We start from the raw sequence: 22,347 nt of genomic DNA, 5'->3' as shown, positions 1-22,347 counted from the left end.
CGCGTCCGTATCGACCGGCTCTATAAAAATATCATATGACCTAACCCCTCAGATGAACACCGTAAAATAAAAACTGTGCTAAATAAACCTTTTTTTGTCACCTTACATCACAAAAAGTGTAATAGCAAGCGATCAAAAAGTCACACGCACCCCAATATAGTGCCAATAAAACCATCATCTCATCCCGCAAAAATCATACCCTACCCAAGGTAATCGCCCAAAAACTGAAAAAAATTATGGCTCTCGGACTATGGAGACACTAAAACATGTTTTTTTTGTTTTTTTTTTGCTTCAAAAAAGAAATCATTGTGTAAAACCTACATGAATAAAAAACTAAGTATAGATATTAGGTATCGCCGCGTCTGTAAGAACCTGATCTATAAAAATACCACATGATCTAACCTGTCAGATGAATGTTGTAAATAACAAAAATAAAAACGGTGCCAAAACAGCTATTTCTTGTTACCTTGCCTCACAAAAAGTGTAATATAGAGCAACCAAAAATCATATGTACCCTAAACTAGTACCAACAATAATGCCACCCTATCCCGTAGTTTCTAAAATGGGGCCACTTTTTTGGAGTTTCTACTCTAGGGGCGCATCAGGGGGGCTTCAAATGGGACATGGTGTCAAAAAAACAGTCTAGCAAAATCTGCCTTCCAAAAACCGTATGGCGTTCCTTTCCTTCTGCGCCCTGCCGTGTGCCCGTACAGCGGTTTACGACCACATATGGGGTGTTTCTGTAAACTACAGAATCAGGGCCATAAATATTGAGTTCTGTTTGGCTGTTAACCCTTGCTTTGTAACTGGAAAAAAAATATTAAAATGGAAAATCTGCCAAAAAAGTGAAATTTTGAAATTGTGTCTCTATTTTCCATTAATTCTTGTGGAACACCTAAAGGGTTAACGACGTTTGTAAAATCTGTTTTGAATACCTTGAGGGGTGTAGTTTATAGAATGGGGTCATTTTTGGGTGGTTTCCATTATGTAAGCCTCGCAAAGGTACTTCAGACCTGAACTGGTCCCTAAAAATTGGGTTTTTGAATTTTTTCAAGATTTGCTTATAAACTTCTAAGCCTGTAACGTCCCCCAAAAAAAAAATATAATTCCCAAAATGATCCAAACATGAAGTAGACATATGGGGAATGTAAAGTAATAACTATTTTTGGAGGTATTACTATGTATTATAGAAGTAGAGAAATTAAAACTTGGAAACTTGCAATTTTTTTTTACAAATTTTGGGTACATTTTTTTGTTTTTACAATATGTGATGAAAAAACTATCTCAGAACGGCCTGGATAAGTCAAAGAGTTTTAAAGTTATCACCACTTAAAGGGACACTGGTCAGATTTGCAAAAAATGGCCAAGTCCTTAAGGTGAAATAGGGGTGAGTGCCTAAGGGGTTAATATCGGGTATCGGTAGTCACTTTATGGGGTGCCCTAGTTGTAGAGCGCTGCAGACCCTTCACTGCTGAGGTCTGGGGGTCTCAGCTCATGGACCTTCTCCTGGTCGGTCTCCAGTCATGGGGTGGTCTGCGGTCCTGATGGTCGGGGTCTGGTTCTTTACAGGTGACTGCTGGCTCCTGGCTGCTATTGGTTCCCTGACTCTGAATGAGGATCTTCTGCACCGGGTCGTCCCTCATGGGCAGAGCTTCCAGGAAGAATATGCAGGAATCTTCCATTTCCAGGTAGGACATAGCATGAGATCCCTGATGTAAAAGGATGATGGGGGTTATAGTTCTAGGCTGTTCACTGCGTATGTCCTCTCCTCGGCTCTAGATCTGGCAGTTCGGGGATTGGGTGGACGTGGTGGTCGACGACCGGCTGCCGGTGAAGGATGGAGAGTTGGTGTTTGTGCACTCTGCCGAGTGCTCGGAATTCTGGAGTGCACTGCTGGAGAAAGCCTATGCCAAGTGAGTGACATCAAAGCCTCGCACGAGACCACAGGTGACCCAGTGTCACCCACAATATCGCCCACTAAAGCAGAGGTGGTGCCAAAACTTTAGCAAACACCTCTATGATGTAATATACTTGCGTATAAAGTGCAGCTAGAGGGTCACAGTACCAGAAGATTCATACCCTTGCACGCTCAGGTCCTCGTACACGTCTCACATCCTGTTTTTTCCTGTTTGATGGTAACCATGGTCTTCCCTCCTCCAGACTGAACGGGTCCTATGAAGCCCTCTCTGGAGGCAGCACCACAGAGGGGTTTGAAGACTTCACTGGTGGCGTCGCCACGATGTATGAACTGCGGAAAGCCCCGCGAGACCTGGACAGAATCATCAGCCGCGCACTGGAGCGAGGGTCCCTGTTGGGCTGCTCCATTGATGTAAGAATCTGCTCGTGTTCAGACACAAGTTATCAGGAGTTCACGTATGGGATAGTGTCTGTTCTCCATGGTATGCTGGGTAGTAGTGCCGGCTGGACCTGTGCTTTCACGGGTTCCCAGTATTTAGTTATCTCATTCTATGTCACCTTGGACTCTGTGTGGACCCCATGGCGGTGCCCTGGCAGTTGTGTGATTCCTGTCTCTTTCTAATCTGGCTTTTTTTCCGTTTCTCAGATCACTAGTGCCTTTGACATGGAAGCCGTTACCTTCAAGAAGCTGGTGAAGGGCCATGCGTATTCTGTAACTGCTCTCAAGGAGGTGGGGGCCGCGATGGGGGCTCACTATGAGCCAGTACATAACCAATGATCTTCTAAGGGGTGCATTAGACACAGGAACCTCAATTGTCCTCTGCTCCACTAACAGGTAAACTACCGAGGTCAGGGGGAGAAGCTCATCCGTATTAGGAATCCTTGGGGCCAGGTGGAGTGGACGGGAGCCTGGAGCGATAAGTAAGAAAACTGATGTGTGTGGCCTGTGAGACTTCATTATGACCAGGAGAGGACATTTAACTGGAAACTCCTGGTGCCCGTGTGTCTTCTCCTGGATGTCCTGTCTCATGTTTGGGTCCTCAGTGTCTCCTCCATGATTTTTGTGTCTCCATCCGTCCTGGTGCTGACCTTCTTTCTCTAGTGGATGGTTTGACCTAAAGGTCAGTGGAGCCATCAAATTCCCGCTTCTTCATTGATTAGCTTGTTAAATGACTACTCCTGAGACTATCAGGTCATGATGAGAGTTGTAGGTCACTAGGTGAAGACCAATGTTGTAGAGCATGATCTCTGTTTTTTGTCAGCTCTTCTGAATGGAATGAGGTTGATCCTTCAGAGCGGGAAGACCTGCGCCTCAAGATGGAAGACGGCGAGTTCTGGTAAGTGTTTGGACAGTGTTTCTCATGAGGGTTGTGTTTTTTTTTTTTTTTTTTTTTTTTGTATCTTAGACTTTGGTCTTTCATGAGTTGTCCCTGTCATTAAGGTTGGGGTCATAGACTCACCGAGGACCCATTGACACTAATAAAGCGCTCTAAGAAGAGTGACGGGTCAGGACATTGGAGGTCGGGACCCTTGTTAGTGACCTTTATGTGCCATATACATTGTCTGACATCAGTGCTTGTATTATGTCCCCATGGTCGGCCATCTTTACCATTCCTCACACAATAGACTCCTTACTCCTCTCTGCTGTTCCTCAGGATGTCCTTCCAAGAATTCCTGCGCCAATTTTCACGTCTGGAGATCTGTAACCTCACCCCTGATGCGCTCAGCAAGGATGATCTCAGCAAGTGGCACACGACGATGTATGATGGGACGTGGCGGAGGGGGAGCACTGCCGGGGGCTGCAGGAATAACCCAGGTAAGAGGAGCTGGGTGGCCCTGGACCCACTGCTCTTATAGGCACCCAGTACTCACCACCACGCTGTCTCCGGTTGCAGCCACTTTCTGGATCAACCCTCAGTTTAAAGTCACACTTCTGGAAGAGGACGACGACCCAGATGATAACGAGCTTGCCTGCAGCTTCCTGGTGGCGCTCATGCAGAAAAACCGCAGGCGAGAACGGAAAGCTGGCGGAGACATGCACACCATTGGCTTTGCTGTGTATGAGGTGAGAGCCGCACAGTGCAGATCATGTCTATGGATCAGAAGAGGATGGTCCCTTCTCAGTCCTTCAGTCCTGTGAGGGGTTTAATGTTGGGTTTCGTGGATTGTCACCAGGTGATTCCTCATCTTCTCCTTCTTCCTGTTTCCTTTAGGTCCCTGATGAGGTACGTGGAGTATGGAGCGACCCGTGTAATGATGGGTTTTGTAGTACTGATGTGAGCCAGGTCTAGAGATCTTCTGGTTTAACCCTTACCCTGCACTCCTGCCATATGTCCAGAAGATCTGTAGACATGGCTGGCGTCTGTACTACGTGTCCTTACCAGGGCTGGTAAGTAGGTCAAGGTGGTGTGGCTCCTGGAGACATGGCTCTGGTTCTGGACAGCAGGGGTTCTGTAGGTGATCGGTAAAGTCATTCTGTCAAACTTCTCCTTCATCTTACACTTCCTCCTCCTTCCTTCCTTCCATCTTCTCGTTGCTCTTCCGCTTCCTTTCGTTCTCAGCTGTCCATTTCTCTTCCTTTCTCTCCACGTCTCATTTCTTTCCTCTTCACCTCCTTCCTCCGTCTCGTTCTTCTTCCGTCTCCTCTTTATCTCTTCCTTCCTCTTTCCCTTGCCCTTCTGCTTCTTCCTCGGGTCCTTCTTCCCCGGTATTTTACTTTGTGTATTCGCTGCGTTGGGGCTGATCTTTGTTTCCAGAATTGTTCTGACGCGTTTCGTCCCCACAGTTTAAGGGCTGCCAGAATGTCCACCTTAAGAAGGATTTCTTCCTGCGGCACCAATCCTGCGCCCGCTCCGAGACCTTCGTAAACCTACGGGAAGTGAGCACCCAGATCCGCCTGCCCCCCGGGGAGTACATCGTCGTCCCGTCCACCTTTGAGGCGCACAAGGAGGGAGACTTCGTGCTGAGAGTCTTCACTGAGAAGCAGTCAGAGACGCAGTGAGTGTGGGAGGGGCCAGTCCTGGTAGAGGGCGGGGCCTAATGTACCCCCATATACCGTGTGCTGCCATCCTGCACCATGCATGTCTTACTCCAGTCACATCCAGAGCTGCATTCACTAATATCATGTCTTACACTGCACTCATATCCATACACGTGGTGTTGGACTCCAGTCACCTCCAAAGCTGCAGCCACAATCCTTCTGTTACATCATATGTTATACCCGAGTCACCCCCAGAGCTGGTGTGGTGTAACATCATACCTTCTACTCCAGTCCCCCCCAGAGCTGCATTCTCTACTCACATCATCTACTCCAGTCCCCCCCAGAGCTGCGGCTGTGGATAGGCTCTTGGTTGCACATTGATCGCTGCTTTGTATGTTGGGGTTCAGCGTCTCACCCCGTTCTTCTTGTCTCCTCAGGGAGCTGGATGAGGAGGTGTCTGCAGATCTTCCTGATCAGGTAGGATTTTCCTCGCTGCGGCGGCGGACTGGGATCTTAAAGTGGCCCTGGAAAAACTAAAAATGGCCCTGTGTTGTAGGAGGGGCAAATTAAAGGGGGAGGGGCCTACACAAGCAGGCGGGGTCTCGGCAGTGCCATAGTGCAGGACAAGATACCTCCCCAGCAGTCGCCCCTCTGGTGTCCAGCACCGGCTGCCATCTCCTGTCTCTGATATGGAGGAAGGGGCGGAAGAGGTGAGAGCACGGTCATACAGGAGGACACCGCCCCACATATGTAGACGTTCTCTTTCCTCATCTTCTCCATTCGGACCAGACCGCCATGATAACTTCTTCCAGCCACGTCTCGTCTCTGCAGAGTTTGGCACATGGACATCTTAGATTTCTCACTTTTCCATCGTCCTCCTCCTGGTGACCCCAACATTATCATCCTGCTGCCACCCCCAATACTGCGCCCGCTGTGCTCCCCAAATACTATCCTACAGAAATAATGGTGCCATAAAGACCCCCTAAAATACTAGTGCCAAGCAGAGTGCCCTGAACACTTAGAGTTCTCCCTTATAGTGCCCTCTGTAGAAATAAAGACCCCCATAGTACCCCCAGTAGAAATAAAGACCCCCATAGTACCCCCAGTAGAAATAAAGACCCCCATAGTACCGCCAGTAGAAATAAAGACCCCCATAGTACCCCAGGTAGAAATAAAGCCCCCCATAGTACCCCCAGTAGAAATAAAGACCCCCATTGTACCCCCAGTAGAAATAAAGACCCCCATAGTACCCCCGGTAGAAATAAAGACCCCCATAGTACCCCCTGTAGAAATAAAGACCCCCCATAGTACCCCCTGTAGAAATAAAGCCCCCCATAGTACCCCCTGTAGAAATAAAGCCCACCATAGTACCCCCAGTAGAAATAAAGCCCACCATAGTACCCCCAGTAGAAATAAAGCCCCCCATAGTACCCCCTGTAGAAATAAAGCCCCCCATAGTACCCCCTGTAGAAATAAAGCCCCCCATAGTACCGCCAGTAGAAATAAAGCCCCCATCGTACCCTTGGTAGTACCCCTAGTAAGGCCCCATATAAAACGTTCCTAAGTAGTCTCTCATCTGTCCTGTTCCACGCCACCTGCTGCGGTCCAGTCCACGGGCCCCTCCTGGTGCCCCCGCGAGGGCGGTCATAATGACGTGACCACATGTAATGTTCTACAGCTTTATAGGCCAGTGAGAGGCGGAGGGAACCATCGGCCACAGCGTTCAGCGTCCTGAGGGTTTTATTTAGGAAGGTGGCCAGTACATAGGAAGTTGACCACCAGCGGCAGCGAGGAAGCCTTGGCGGCCCCCGGGGCATCTTCAAGGCAGATAGTGACATATCTTCAGGGCCCATCACAGGATCCAGGCCACTTATAAATGACCCACCCCCCCATGACCACCAGCCATCACTCCGCCACGTAACCACCAGACCACCCCGAGAAATATTCCAATGTAAATCCTGAGGATGACATTTTGTCCTGACCTAGTCCTGCTCACGCGGCTGAGGGTTTGTTACAGTGTATCTGTCTGCAATTGTTTAGCTCAGAGAATGGCAGCACTGGTACATTGTTGGGGGGTTGCAGACCTATGGATCGCCTCTGGGCACCTTTTGTGGCGTCGCCTCTCGCCCTGGGCTGAGATGCATCTAAAGATTCTGATTCTTCTCAGGAGGAGATCTCTGAGGACGACGTAGACGACTCCTTTAAGAACATGTTTCGGCAGCTGGCTGGAGATGTGAGTGGCGGGGCTAGGGGTGGGTCGGGGGTCTCGCTGTGACGCTCCAGGCGCTGATGACTTTGCACTTTTTTTCCAGGACATGGAGATCAGTGTCTTCGAGCTGCGGACCATCCTCAACAGAGTGGTGACAAGACGTAAGTGCACAGCCAGAGCTGCAGTCAGAGTCGCTCCTGCTTGGCATCTCTGCCCCCGAGCAGGACTCCCATCAGGCAGTGCACTCGGCTGCTTTGCATTATGGGAGATGTAGCAGTGTGTGATCTGACAGCATGGTACAGTGCCGGGGGTGACCCCCGCAGACCATGCAAACATTCAACCCACAGGGGGCAGCAAAGGGACGTGAAGCAGAACTGTGAGTGCAGCTCTGGAGGAAGTAACCAGTATAATATGAGCTATGGGGAGTGAGCCTGTGAGATGATGGTGGTTATGATGACAATGATTGTAGTGGTGATTATTAGGGTGGGGCAGCACCTCTGTATTGTCTTGGTCTGCATCTCATTATCATTTTTTTATCAGACAAGGACCTGAAGACGGACGGATTCAGCATGGAGGCGTGCCGCCAGATGGTTAACCTCATGGACGTATCCTTCACTGGCCGGATGTGGGCAGGGTTTAGGCTGCTGTAAATATTACTATACTGCTGCCACTGACTATAGGAACAGAGTAATACTTCTGTGGTGCGCTCCCCCTAGTGGTGGCTGTATAATCTGTATGTAGTGAGCTCCCTCTAGTGGTGGCTGTATAATCTGTATGTAGTGAGCTCCCCCTAGTGGTGGCTGTATAATCTGTATGTAGTGAGCTCCCTCTAGTGGTGGCTGTATAATCTGTATGTAGTGAGCTCCCCCTAGTGGAGACTGTATAATCTGTATGTAGTGAGCTCCCCCTAGTGGTGGCTGTATAATCTGTATGTAGTGAGCTCCCCCTAGTGGTGGCTGTATAATCTGTATGTAGTGAGCTCCCTCTAGTGGTGTCTGTATGTAGTGAGCTTCCTCTAGTGGTGGCTGTATAATCTGTATGTAGTGAGCTCCCTCTAGTGGTGACTGTATGATCTGTATGTAGTGAGCTCCCTCTAGTGGTGGCTGTATAATCTGTATGTAGTGAGCTCCCTCTAGTGGTGGCTGTATAATCTGTATGTAGTGAGCTCCCTCTAGTGGTGGCTGTATAATCTGTATGTAGTGAGCTCCCTCTAGTGGTGGCTGTATAATCTGTATGCAGTGAGCTCCCTCTAGTAGTGACTGTATAATCTGTATGTAGTGAGCTCCCTCTAGTGGTAGCTGTATAATATGTATGTAGTGAGCTCCCTCTAGTGGTGACTGTATAATCTGTATGTAGTGAGCTCTCTCTAGTGGTGGCTGTATAATCTGTATGCAGTGAGCTCCCTCTAGTGGTAGCTGTATAATATGTATGTAGTGAGCTCCCCCTAGTGGAGACTGTATAATCTGTATGTAGTGAGCTCCCCCTAGTGGTGGCTGTATAATCTGTATGTAGTGAGCTCCCCCTAGTGGTGGCTGTATAATCTGTATGTAGTGAGCTCCCTCTAGTGGTGTCTGTATGTAGTGAGCTTCCTCTAGTGGTGGCTGTATAATCTGTATGTAGTGAGCTCCCTCTAGTGGTGACTGTATGATCTGTATGTAGTGAGCTCCCTCTAGTGGTGGCTGTATAATCTGTATGTAGTGAGCTCCCTCTAGTGGTGGCTGTATAATCAGGTGATTTTCCTATTTCATGACGTAAAGTCATGATTTTATTAAAGACACGGAGGCGAGTATTGCTATTCTCCTTCTTTACTCTGACCAATAGCAGCAAAGATAAAAATAAATATTGAACATTTGAACAGCCCCTCCCCATAGTCCCAGTATAACAGGCCACTCCGCCTGCAAATCCTCCTCTTTCTTTGTAACGCAAGACCGAACATCCAACAGAACCGGAAAAACCAAGAGTCCCAGAACATCATGGAACAACAACCGCCTTCCATCCGGAAGCGAAACGGGAAGAGCCGGAAACAGCGCCGAAGGATGCTCCTTGATTTGTCCACATCAACCAAACGGCCGGAACCGAACTGCCGACGACGTAGACCAACAGACACCGCACACCGGGCCGGTCTCAACCTGAAAAGGTGAAAAAACAGAAAAATGACAGTAACAAAAATTGGGACATGGCATCCAAAATCAACTGGTTGCGAACAAACCTACTCAGGAAAAAACTCATAGAGTTAAGAACAACATTTGTATGACACAAATCAATACTATCTGCAGAATAAACATCAATCAGAATAATAGACATACCTATAGGGAGGGAACTCAGGGTGGGCAATACTCGCCTCCGTGTCTTTAATAAAATCATGACTTTACGTCATGAAATAGGAAAATCACCTGATTTTATTACAAGACCCGGAGGCTCATATTGCGAGTTCAAAGTTAAGACAAATTCTCAATGATTGATGAGAAAACGTGAGGACCTGGACGGAAGTAAAATTCTCTGAACGTGGACACTCTGGACCAGTCCGCCAACTTCAAAATGTCCTCCAACCTGGCGCCAGACACCGCCAAAGAAGTAGCGGATGCCCCCCTAGCAGAATGCGCCGAAAAAATGGAAGTGTCCACGCCCGCCAATTCCATGATCCACTTCATCCACCTGGCCAGCGTGGGAGTGGTCACCGGGGCAAACGGACGAATGGTAGAGAGGAAAAGATGAGAAAACTCCCGTGATCGATGAGTGGAAGTGCGAGCTTCATACTCCTTGAGACAGTCCACCGGACAGAGAGAAGGCGAGGCCGGGAAAGCCGGATAAGCAACTGAGCGTATGTGAGACTTGGTCCTCCTAGAGATGTCAAAGGAGACCCCCTCCGGAGTATACGAGCGGGCATCATAATCCAAAGCCCGGACGTCAGACACCCGCTTGCAGGAAATTAGACAGAAAAGAGTGACCAGCTTCGCCGACAGTTGCCTTAAGGACAGGTCTGAATTCTGAGGCCAAGAAGATAGAAACGAGAGGACACAAGACACGTCCCAAGTAGCCGAAAATCTAGGTCTAGGAGGCCGAGACATCCGAGAGCCACGCAATAGACGGCACACCAAAGGATGTTGCCCCGCTGGAGTACCGTCAAACCCCTGGTGGGACGCAGAAATGGCCGACCTGAAAAGGCTGATCGTGCGATAGGCCTTGCCCTGGTCGAAAAGAGAAGATAGGAAGTGTAAGATCTCCGTCACAGGTGCCGAAACGGGATCCAAGTCCCTAGCCACGCACCAGCGATCCCAAGATCCCCAGGCAGATCTGTAAGATCTTCTGGTTCCTGGGGCCCAAGCGTTCTCCAACAGGACTCTAGCTGTTCCCGAAACTCCCGGGACCTCCCAGGGTCCCCTGAAATTCGACACGCCAACAGGCGCAGAGATCCGTCCAGGAGGAGAGGATGTAGCTGGTGATTCGGACCTCGGAGGAGAGTCTGAGATGTCGGGAGCAAGTACGGGGTCTCTATCATCATTTCCAGAAGATGAGGAAACCACGACTGGGAAGTCCAAAACGGGACCAGCAGAACCAGATCCGCTGAATGACGGCGTACGTGGATCAGGGTCCTGGGGATCAGCTGAAAGGGGGGGAATGCGTAAAGCAGACCCCGCGACCAATCCTGTAGGAACGCGTCCACAGCTTCGGCCTCCGGGTCCGGGCGCCAACTGTAGAAACGTGGCAGCTGCGTGTTCAGGCGGGAGGCAAACAGGTCGATACAGCAAGGCCCCCAAAGAGACGTTAAGGAACGGAACACTGCTGGATCTAACCGCCAGTCGCTGGAGTCGGAGAGATATCGAGAGCTCCAATCCGCCCGAATGTTCTGGACGCCCGGAAGATATTCCGCCAAGACAATCAACTCCTTGTCTAGACAGTAGTCCCAGAAATCCTTCGCCAACCGAGATAGGATGGTGGAACGTGTACCGCCCATGCCGTTGATGTAACGCACTGCCGACACGTTGTCCATGCGAAGTTGAATGCAAGCCTTGGCCGTGTCCCTCGTGAAACTCTTGATTGCGAACGAACCTGCCAACAGTTCCAGCGCATTGATATGGAATCCCGCTTCGTCCGCTGACCAGCCGCCTCCGGTTGAGATCCCCTCGCAGTGAGCTCCCCAGCCCGACAGGCTGGCATCCGAATCCACCATGAAGTCCGGGCGATGACCGAAAATAGCCTTGCCGTTCCAAGCCTGTAAATTGTGGATCCACCAGGATAGCTCCTCCTTGGTTTCCTCGTCCAGGGAAATCCAATCCGCATAGGAAGCCCCCCTCCGGAGGTGGAAAATCTTCAGTCGTTGGAGGGCCCGGTAGTGTAGTGGGGCTGGGAAGACCGCCTGGATGGAAGAAGCCAGAAGGCCTATGATCCTGGCTAGTTGACGCAACGGGATCTGGGAAGACAACCTGGCTCTGCACAACTCCTTCCGAATGGACCGGACCTTGGTCGGCGGTAGGCTGAGAGTCCCTGCCGTGGAATCCACCAGAAACCCCAGGAACTCCATCTCGCGAGCCGGGGTGAGACAGGACTTCTCCTGATTGAGAAGGAAACCCAGATCCGACAGGAGATCCATTGTCCAGCGAAGGTGATTCAGTAATACTGCATGATCCTGTGCCATGATCAGGATGTCGTCCAGATAGACGATGAGACGAACCCCCCGACTGCGCAGCCAGGCCATAGCAGGGCGCATCAGCTTGGTGAAGCACCACGGAGCAGAAGAGAGGCCGAAAGGGAGGCATGTAAACCGCCAAATCCTGTCCTTCCAAAGGAAACATAGAAGGTTCCTGGACGCGCCCTCGACAGGGACGGTAAGATACGCGTCCTTCAGGTCCAACTTGACCATCCAATCGCCCACCTGAAGCACGTCCCGCAGGAGATGGATGCCCTCCATCTTGAAATGGCGGTACCTGACGAACGCGTTGAGAGCGCGTAAATTGATGACAGGCCGAAGCTGGCCCCCTTTTTTCGCCACCAAGAAAATGTTGCTGATTATCGCACCAGTGGATGCCGGAGCCGGCTCTATGGCCCCTTTGCGGAAGAGCTCGGATAGCTCTGAGTCCACAAGTATGCGGCTCTCTACTGACAGCACTGCCGGATGTGGGGGCGGGATGGATAGGTGAGGAGATGTCAACTCTATGTGGAAACCCCTGACCGTGGAGAGAATCCATTGGTCCGAGGTGATGCGCGACCAAGCTCGAGAAAAGAGCCGGAGTCTGCCCCCTACACAAACAGTTGAAGAATTGAAATGAGGCATCGGTCTTACCATAAGGACGTCTGGAACCAGGGTTTCCTCTGTATCCTCTAGGTCTCCAGGATCCTCCCCGGGAAGGGAAGAAAGATGATGTCTCCCGCCTCTGCTCCTGGAATGCAGGTCTCTGGGAGAAGGAGCCTCTGCCCGTAGCACGGGATTGGAAGTGGGCACGGCCGGACAGACGGCCCCTGAAACTGCCGGCCCTGGTAGAGACCCTACCGTGAAACACCCGTTTCATTGAACTCTGGGCCTTATCGAGTGCTGTAAAGGCACCAACAAAACGGCCTAAGTCCTTAATAAAGGACTCGCCAAACAGCAAGCCCTGGGCCTCCTTACCGGCTTCCGTGAGCGCCAAGTTGGAGAGTTTAGGCTCAATCTTGAAAAGAATGGCCTTGCGCCGTTCAATGGCCAGGGACGTGTTGACGTTTCCTGCCACGCAAATCGCGCGCTGCACCCACTCGCGCAGCTCTAGAGGGTCTACCTGTTTACCCTCGGCCTTGGCAGCCTCGGCCAGATCAAAAATCTTTGCCAGGGGGCCAAATATGTCCAGGAGCTTGTCCTGACAGGCACGCAGGGCCGACTCCAGACCCTTCCTCGGATTCCACCCAGATTTGGTGAGGAATTGGGTCATTTTAGGGTCTACCACCGGAGTCTCGCACACCCTGTTGGGAATTACGGGTCTGGGGCATTCCGCCCTAAGCTTGTTGCGCGCCTCTTTGGAGAGGGGGCAACGCACGCGGGCCTCCAAATACTTGGAGACATGCTCCAACGGCAACCATTCCGCAGACCGAGGGTGGTGTAGGGAATCCGGGTCAAAGAGAGGTTGCCCTGACGGGTCCGTCAAAGACGCGTCTGCTGCCGAAAGCATGGAGCTGCACCCGGGTAAAGGGTTTGAATCTATGACCCCAGAAGGGTCGTCCTCTGCCTCCTCAAAGGCGTCACCTAAAGCCTCCTCATCCGAACCGACTTCAGAGCCGGACGCTACATCCTGTAGTGCTCTAGCACTTTTCCAACTGCGCGTATGTTCTGCCTGACGCGTACAGGCTCTCTTGCGCGAACCCAGCGCGCCAACATTGGTGGAGACAACGTCACCAGTCAAGCTTGTTCTGGAGGCAGGCCCTGGCCCGGTAGGTTTAGATACCGTAGCGGGCTGTGGGGTGGGAGAGGCAGCTGGATGGGTTGCAAGGGCTTGGGCAATAGACTGGGAAATGACCGAAGTCATTGATCCCATGGCCGCAGCAATCACATTAGATAAGGTAGTTTGAAAAACCAGGGAAGGATCCGCAGAGGGTGTCCCAATCTCACAATCATCCCCAGAAGGGGTTAAATCAGCCTGAGGCATATCCTCTTCCATAGGGCCCTGCCCACTGAGATCTGTATGGGGCATTATCACACAGCCCGCCTCTATATCTGTAGTGAAAGGGGTTAAACTGAACACTAATCCTACCCTAAGAACTCCGCTGGTGAGGATTTTCCCCAGCCAGGGAGAGGAACTAGAGTGGGGGAGAAACCTGATAGAAAGAAGCGGGAACCGGTAAGCAGGGAGGCCGCCGAGCACAGGAGCCGGAGCAGATGCAGGACCGTGCGCGCCGAGACTACGGAGCGCCGCACTGAACCCGGAAGCGGAAGCGCCCGAGATCTCGCGAGATCTCGGGCGGAGCGAAGCGCGGCAAGCAGGAGCGCCGGCGGCCAGATCAAAGGTGAGCCGCGGCGCGAAAGATAAGCGGATGGGAAAGGGAGACCGAGGGGAAGTGCGCAGTGCGAACGGCAAGCCGGGGAGAGAGAAAAAACTCAGTCAGATGACAGAAGTAACAAACCCTGATAGGGAGAGGCACAGACAGAAGGGGATGATAACCCCCAAAGGGATAATCGGACACACAGGGTACCCCTGAACACAGGTCACCAGAGCTGTGCTAAGGAATCACACAGCAAAAGTCAATGGGAGATCCCATAAAACAACCTGCAAACAATAGAGTATCACATAAAACCCAAAAGGGGGAAAAACTACAATAAGAGAAACAGTAATAGTAATCAGACAAATATCACAGGTACTTATCTCTGCGGTCAGCAGCAAAGAAAGAGGAGGATTTGCAGGCGGAGTGGCCTGTTATACTGGGACTATGGGGAGGGGCTGTTCAAATGTTCAATATTTATTTTTATCTTTGCTGCTATTGGTCAGAGTAAAGAAGGAGAATAGCAATATGAGCCTCCGGGTCTTGTAATAAAATCTGTATGTAGTGAGCTCCCTCTAGTGGTGGCTGTATAATCTGTATGTAGTGAACTCCCTCTAGTGGTGGCTGTATAATCTGTATGCAGTGAGCTCCCTCTAGTAGTGACTGTATAATCTGTATGTAGTGAGCTCCCTCTAGTGGTAGCTGTATAATATGTATGTAGTGAGCTCCCTCTAGTGGTGACTGTATAATCTGTATGTAGTGAGCTCTCTCTAGTGGTGGCTGTATAATCTGTATGCAGTGAGCTCCCTCTAGTGGTAGCTGTATAATATGTATGTAGTGAGCTCCCTCTAGTGGTGACTGTATGATCTGTATGTAGTGAGCTCCCCCTAGTGGTGGCTGTATAATCTGTATGTAGTGAGCTCCCTCTAGTGGTGGCTGTATAATGTGTATGTAGTGAGCTCCCTCTAGTGGTGGCTGTATAATCTGTATGCAGAGAGCTCCCTCTAGTGGTGGCTGTATAATCTGTATGTAGTGAGCTCCCTCTAGTGATGGCTGTATAATCTGTATGTAGTGAGCTCCCTCTAGTGGTGACTGTATAATCTGTATGTAGTGAGCTCCCTCTAGTGGTGGCTGTATAATCTGTATGCAGAGAGCTCCCTCTAGTGGTGGCTGTATAATCTGTATGTAGTGAGCTCCCTCTAGTGGTGGCTATATAATCTGTATGTAGTGAGCTCCCTCTAGTGGTGGCTGTATAATCTGTATGCAGAGAGCTCCCTCTAGCGGTGACTGTATAATCTGTATGTAGTGATCTCCTTCTAGTGGTGACTGTATAATCTGTATGTAGTGAGCTCCCTCTAGTGGTAGCTATATAATCTGTATGTAGTGAGCTCCCTCTAGTGGTGACTGTATAATCTGTATGCAGTGAGCTCCCTCTAGTGGTGGTTGTATAATCTGTATGTAGTGAACTCCCCCTAGTGGTGGCTGTATAATCTGTATGTAGTGAGCTCCCTCTAGTGGTGGCTGTATAATCTGTATGTAGTGAGCTCCCTCTAGTGGTGGTTGTATAATCTGTATGTAGTGAGCTCCCTCTAGTGGTGGTTGTATAATCTGTATGCAGTGAGCTCCCTCTAGTGGTGACTGTATAATCTGTATGTAGTGAGCTCCCTCTAGTGGTCACTGTATAATCTGTATGTAGTGAGCTCCCTCTAGTGGTGGCTGTATAATCTGTATGTAGTGCGCTCCCTCTAGTGGAGACTGTATAATCTGTATGTAGTGAGCTCCCTCTAGTGGTGGCTGTATAATCTGTATGCAGAGAGCTCTCTCTAGTGGTGGCTGTATAATCTGTATGTAGTGAGCTCCCTCTAGCGGTGGCTGTATAATCTGTATGTAGTGAGCTCCCTCTAGTGGTGGCTGTATAATCTGTATGTAGTGAGCTCCCTCTAGTGGTGGCTGTATAATCTGTATGTAGTGAGCTCCCTCTAGTGGTGGCTGTATAATCTGTATGTAGTGAGCTCCCTCTAGTGGTGACTGTATAATCTGTATGTAGTGAGCTCCCTCTAATGGTGACTGTATAATCTGTATGCAGAGAGCTCTCTCTAGTGGTGACTGTATAATCTGTATGCAGTGAGCTCCCCTAGTGGTGGCTGTATAATATGTATGTAGTGAGCTCCCTCTAGTGGTGACTGTATAATCTGTATGTAGTGAGCTCCCTCTAGTGGTGGTTGTATAATCTGTATGTAGTGAGCTCCCTCTAGTGGTCACTGTATAATCTGTATGTAGTGAGCTCCCTCTAGTGGTGGCTGTATAATCTGTATGTAGTGCGCTCCCTCTAGTGGAGACTGTATAATCTGTATGTAGTTAGCTCCCTCTAGTGGTGGCTGTATAATCTGTATGCAGAGAGCTCTCTCTAGTGGTGGCTGTATAATCTGTATGTAGTGAGCTCCCTCTAGCGGTGGCTGTATAATCTGTATGTAGTGAGCTCCCTCTAGTGGTGACTGTATAATCTGTATGCAGTGAGCTCCCTCTAGTGGTGGCTGTATAATCTGTATGTAGTGAGCTCCCTCTAATGGTGACTGTATAATCTGTATGCAGAGAGCTCTCTCTAGTGGTGACTGTATAATCTGTATGCAGTGAGCTCCCCTAGTGGTGGCTGTATAATATGTATGTAGTGAGCTCCCTCTAGTGGTGACTGTATAATCTGTATGCAGTGAGCTCCCTCTAGTGGTGGCTGTATAATCTGTATGTAGTGAGCTCCCTCTAATGGTGACTGTATAATCTGTATGCAGAGAGCTCTCTCTAGTGGTGACTGTATAATCTGTATGCAGTGAGCTCCCCTAGTGGTGGCTGTATAATATGTATGTAGTGAGCTCCCTCTAGTGGTGACTGTATAATCTGTATGTAGTGAGCTCCCTCTAGTGGTGACTGTATAATCTGTATGCAGTGAGCTCCCCTAGTGGTGACTGTATAATCTGTATGTAGTGAGCTCTCTCAAGCGGTGGCTGTATAATCTGAATGTAGTGAGCTCCCTCTAGTGGTGGCTGTATAATCTGTATGTAGTGAGCTCCCTCTAGTGGTGACTGTATAATCTGCATGTAGTGAGCTCCCTCTAGTGGTGACTGTATAATCTGTATGTAGTGAGCTCCCTCTAGTGGTGACTGTATAATCAGTATGTAGTGAGCTCCCTCTAGTGGTGACTGTATAATCTGTATGTAGTGAGCTCCCTCTAGTGGTGACTGTATAATCTGTATGTAGTGAGCTCCCTCTAGTGGTGGCTGTATAATCTGTATGTAGTGAGCTCCCTCTAGTGGTGCTGTATAATCTGTATGTAGTGAGCTCCCTCTAGTGGTGGCTGTATAATCTGTATGTAGTGAGCTCCCTCTAGTGGTGGCTGTATAATCTGTATGTAGTGAGCTCCCTCTAGTGGTGGCTGTATAATCTGTATGTAGTGAGCTCCCTCTAGTGGTGGCTGTATAATCTGTATGTAGTGAGCTCCCTCTAGTGGTGCTGTATAATCTGTATGTAGTGAGCTCCCTCTAGTGGTGACTGTATAATCTGTACACAGTAAGCTCCCTCTAGTGGTGGCTGTATAATCTGTATGTAGTGAGCTCCCTCTAGTGGTGGCTGTATAATCTGTATGTAGTGAGCTCCCTCTAGTGGTGGCTGTATAATCTGTATGTAGTGAGCTCCCTCTAGTGGTGACTGTATAATCTGTATGTAGTGAGCTCCCTCTAGTGGTGGACTGTATAATCTGTATGTAGTGAGCTCCTCTCAAGCGGTGGCTGTATAATCTGTATGTAGTGAGCTCCCTCTAGTGGTGGCTGTATAATCTGTATGTAGTGAGCTCCCTCTAGTGGTGACTGTATAATCTGCTATGTAGTGAGCTCCCTCTAGTGGTGACTGTATAATCTGTATGTAGTGAGCTCCCTCTAGTGGTGACTGTATAATCTGTATGTAGTGAGCTCCCTCTAGTGGTGACTGTATAATCTGTATGTAGTGAGCTCCCTCTAGTGGTGGCTGTATAATCTGTATGTAGTGAGCTCCCTCTAGTGGTGGCTGTATAATCTGTATGTAGTGAGCTCCCTCTAGTGTGGCTGTATAATCTGTATGTAGTGAGCTCCCTCTAGTGGTGGCTGTATAATCTGTATGTAGTGAGCTCCCTCTAGTGGTGGCTGTATAATCTGTATGTAGTGAGCTCCCTCTAGTGGTGGCTGTATAATCTGTATGTAGTGAGCTCCCCCTAGTGTTGGCTGTATAATATGTATACAGTGAGCTCCCTCTAGTGGTGGCTGTATAATCTGTATGTAGTGAGCTCCCTCTAGTGGTGACTGTATAATCTGTATGTAGTGAGCTCCCTCTAGTGGTGGCTGTATAATCTGTATGTAGTGAGCTCCCTCTAGTGGTGGCTGTATAATCTGTATGTAGTGAGCTCCCTCTAGTGGTGGCTGTATAATCTGTATGTAGTGAGCTCCCTCTAGTGGTGGCTGTATAATCTGTATGTAGTGAGCTCCCTCTAGTGGTGGCTGTATAATCTGTATGTAGTGAGCTCCCTCTAGTGGTGGCTATATAATCTGTATGTGATGAGCTCCCTCTAGTGGTGACTGTATAATCTGTATGTAGTGAGCTCCCTCTAGTGGTGGCTGTATGATCTGTATGTAGTGAGCTCCCTCTAGTGGTGGCTGTATAATCTGTATGTAGTGAGCTCCCCCTAGTGGTGGCTGTATAATCTGTATGTAGTGAGCTCCCTCTAGTGGTGGCTGTATAATCTGTATGTAGTGAGCTCCCCCTAGTGGTGGCTGTATAATCTGTATGTAGTGAGCTCCCCCTAGTGGTGACTGTATAATCTGTATGTAGTGAGCTCCCTCTAGTGGTGGCTGTATAATCTGTATGTAGTGACCTCCCTCTAGTGGTGGCTGTATAATCTGTATGTAGTGAGCTCCCCTTAGTGGCGGCTGAAGCTGATTGAAGGTGGGCTTTGTGCTGTTGATGGGGTGCTCTCTGTCGGTAACATTGGGGGGCATTCGTTCCTCTGTCATGGTTATTGGGGTCACTGTGATGCTGTTGCTGAAGTGAATGTGTATAAGCGGAGAGGACAGGTGCGGCTGTAGGGTGGGGGTAATCTGATGGACTGTTCCCTGCTCCGGACTCCAGGACCTCTGCTGGTGGAGTCTTGCTTGTTTATTCCCTGCACCCCTTTATTTTCAGCCCCTCCCCCATCTGTTTTGGGGTTGGGGGGCTGTGATTTGGTGTTTGCTCTTTAACGGAGTCGTTTGCAGAAGGACGGCAGCGGGAAGCTCGGGATTGTGGAGTTTCAGATCCTGTGGAACAAGATCCGGAGTTGGCTGGTGAGTCTGGGGGCGGCTGCTGCCTAACTACAACTCCCAGCATGCAGTTTGCTGGGTGCGGAGTTCTATCCCAGCCACTGCGGTCTTCTGGTAGATGCTTGCGGGTACTGGTAATGTGGCGGCAGGACGCTTCACCGCGATCCATCGTCATGTCCTGCAGCCTCCTAATAGACTGTGTTACTGCTCCTCACCATTTCAAGATCTCTGCTTGCTGTCATTCTTTTTTACTTCTAGAGGTTGAGACACATGCACAGACCTAATACTTCTCACAGCTCAGGGCTCGTTACAGTGTATCCAGTTCAGGCAATCCTCTGTGAGATCAACAGCCTGGACTCCAGGCTGATACATTGTAACAAACTCCCAGCTGTGAGAAGCATTAGGTTAGGACAAGTAAGAATATTCTGTTTCCTGACAGCAAGCAGAGATTTTGAAAATAGTGCAGAATTGAGACACAAAGGCGTAGAGTTGGCCACGCCTCAGTGGGCAGAAGAGGTGAGACGAGGAGGCTTTGTCATGGAGTAATCCAGGGGGCGGTGGAAGGAGCGCTGCTCTGATTCCTACTGATAGAATTCTGCCTCTTTATGTTTCAGGGGATCTTCAGGCAGCACGACCTGGACAAGTCCGGAACTATGAGCTCCTACGAGCTGCGTATGGCCCTGGAGAGCACAGGTAAGGGGGGCGGGTTCCCAGGCGGGAGGGCCGCAGGGCTCGCGAGCGAGGGCCGTGGGTCGAGGGTTCCATGGCGAGGGATATCAGGAGGGGGCTGCGGGTCGAGAGCTCCGAGGTGGGGTCCACACTGAGAGGGTTCCTGGGCAGGGGCCGCGGGGCGAGGACTCCGGGTCGAGAGCTCCGGGGTGGGGTCCGCGGGGGCAGGGTTCCCCGGCAGGGGTCAAGGGTTCCAGGGTGAGGGCTGGGTTCCCAGGAGGAGGCTGCGGGTCGAGAGCTCCGGGGTGGGGTCCACGCTGGGAGGGTTCCTGGGCAGGGGCCGCGGGGCGAGGGATCCCAGGAGAGGGCTGCGGGTCGAGGGCTCCAGGGTGAGGGCTGGGTTCCCAGGAGGGGGCTGCGGGTCGAGAGCTCCGGGCTGGGGTCCTCGGGGGCAGGGTTCCCAGACGAGGGCCGTCGGTGGAGTCACCAGCTCTCTCCCTCTCCAGGGTTCCGGGGTGGGGTCCGCGGGGGCAGGGTTCCCAGACGAGGGCCGTCGGTGGAGTCACCAGCTCTCTCCCTCTCCAGGGCTCCGGGGTGGGGTCCGCGGGGGCAGGGTTCCCGGGCGAGGGCCGTCGGTGGAGTCACCAGCTCTCTCTCTCCCTCTCCAGGGTTCCGGGGTGGGGTCCTCGGGGGCAGGGTTCCCAGACGAGGGCCGTCGGTGGAGTCACCAGCTCTTTCCCTCTTTAGGGCTCCGGGGTGGGGTCCGCGGGGGCAGGGTTCCCAGACGAGGGCCGTCGGTGGAGTCACCAGCTCTTTCCCTCTCCAGGGCTCCGGGGTGGGGTCCGCGGGGGCAGGGTTCCCGGGCGAGGGCCGTCGGTGGAGTCACCAGCTCTCTCTCTCCCTCTCCAGGGTTCCGGGGTGGGGTCCTCGGGGGCGGGGTTCCCGGGCGAGGGCCGTCGGTGGAGTCACCAGCTCTCTCTCCCTCTCCAGGGTTCCGGCTGAACAATAAGCTCATGCAGGTTCTGGTCGCCCGTTACGCTGACAACGACTTGGGAATTGACTTTGACAACTTTGTGAGCTGCCTGGTGAAGCTGGAGGCCATGTTCAGTGAGTACCGCCCCCCCCCCCCCCCCCATCATGGCCGGGCCCCGTGTGACATATAATACTCAATTCCACTTCTTTTCCAGGATTTTTCAAAGGCATCGACCTGGAGGGCAGCGGCGTGGCGGAGATGAACCTGGGAGAGGTGAGTGCTGGGGGCCGGACCCTCCTGACCCGGAGGACCCTCACGGGCCGCTCTGTTGTCAGCCCATGTGAGAGCCGTTCATCCTGTTTGTAACAAGTGTCATATACAGAACGGCCACATGGGGGCAGCAGAGCACCAGCCGAGCCGCCGGCCTGAGCCACTCTGTCCACTGGCCGGACATTTCCTCTCTGCGCATGCGCTCCTTCTGTTGCCCTTGTATATGTCACTGCTTATCCTATTGGACATAAGGGGCCCCTGGTCCGGCCCGATCACTCATAGTAGCCAATCAGACGGCAGCTCTGCATAAATGAAGCTGCGCTGTGATTGGCTGAGCTGCATTTACATCTCACAAGATCATTGTAACCAAGGGGGTCGTTCACTTTTAACCCTTTCCTGTCTCTTCTCTTGCAGTGGTTGACGCTGACTATGTGCGGATAGATTTGCAGGGGCCCCTGGGCCCCAGACACTCCACTGTGCCCGCGCTCACTAGCCTCATCCTATAGGGACATAATCACTAGGACGGAACGTGGCGATCACATGACAAGACGAAAACTGAAAAAAATGTTCTCATCGCACTGACCCCAGACCCCCAGAACCAGCCAATCAGAGCCCTGATCCTGAGACGAGGGGCTCCGGGGACTGTAGGTGGTCATACAGTCACTGTGGAGTGTCTGGCCCCTCCCACCGCCTCTGGCCCCTCCCACCGCCACAGGGGGGTCCCCATATTATCATGTGTTAGGATTGGGGAGTCCTGGGGCCCCCACATCCTGTACTGAAGGGCTCGATACATGGGGGCCCCACTCATCATGGAGATCGTTACAGCATGTCAATAAAAAACTATAAAGACGAAGCCTACTGCTTCCTGGTGTCACCCCAAAATGTCATGGCGGGTCCTGTACGCCGAGGCCTGTGGCGGGTCCTGTACGCCGAGGCCTGTGGCGGGTCCTGTACGCCGAGGCCCGTGGCGGGTCCTGTACGCCGAGGCCCGTGGCGGGTCCTGTACGCCGAGGCCCGTGGCGGGTCCTGTACGCCGAGGCCCGTGGCGGGTCCTGTACGCCGAGGCCCG

The 22,347-nt window shown here is 51.2% G+C and overlaps 1 protein-coding gene across 2 annotated transcripts in view; it reads left to right on the top strand.

The window, feature by feature from the left end:
* The window catches only part of CAPN11 (calpain 11), a 36,886-nt gene extending 14,755 nt beyond the window's left edge, over positions 1-22,131 (top strand). For both annotated transcript variants that reach the window (XM_044273097.1, XM_044273096.1), the window contains exons 4-22: positions 1,570-1,688; positions 1,780-1,913; positions 2,161-2,329; positions 2,564-2,647; positions 2,753-2,838; positions 3,180-3,254; positions 3,573-3,733; positions 3,813-3,982; positions 4,131-4,142; positions 4,703-4,914; positions 5,335-5,374; positions 7,065-7,130; positions 7,210-7,267; positions 7,647-7,711; positions 19,322-19,390; positions 19,981-20,059; positions 21,026-21,142; positions 21,223-21,281; positions 21,693-22,131. In XM_044273097.1, the coding sequence (XP_044129032.1) occupies positions 1,570-1,688; positions 1,780-1,913; positions 2,161-2,329; positions 2,564-2,647; positions 2,753-2,838; positions 3,180-3,254; positions 3,573-3,733; positions 3,813-3,982; positions 4,131-4,142; positions 4,703-4,914; positions 5,335-5,374; positions 7,065-7,130; positions 7,210-7,267; positions 7,647-7,711; positions 19,322-19,390; positions 19,981-20,059; positions 21,026-21,142; positions 21,223-21,281; positions 21,693-21,719 (1,802 nt within the window). In that variant the 3' untranslated portion in view covers positions 21,720-22,131. The remainder of the gene's footprint in view (positions 1-1,569; positions 1,689-1,779; positions 1,914-2,160; positions 2,330-2,563; positions 2,648-2,752; positions 2,839-3,179; positions 3,255-3,572; positions 3,734-3,812; positions 3,983-4,130; positions 4,143-4,702; positions 4,915-5,334; positions 5,375-7,064; positions 7,131-7,209; positions 7,268-7,646; positions 7,712-19,321; positions 19,391-19,980; positions 20,060-21,025; positions 21,143-21,222; positions 21,282-21,692) is intronic.
* The last annotated feature ends 216 nt before the right edge of the window (positions 22,132-22,347 follow it).

Source organism: Bufo gargarizans, unplaced genomic scaffold, assembly GCF_014858855.1.
Source record: "Bufo gargarizans isolate SCDJY-AF-19 unplaced genomic scaffold, ASM1485885v1 fragScaff_scaffold_393_pilon, whole genome shotgun sequence".
In the NCBI taxonomy this organism is placed as follows: domain Eukaryota; kingdom Metazoa; phylum Chordata; class Amphibia; order Anura; family Bufonidae; genus Bufo; species Bufo gargarizans.
Note: the sequence above shows the minus strand (reverse complement) of the source record. Positions and strands in the feature narration are given on the sequence as shown.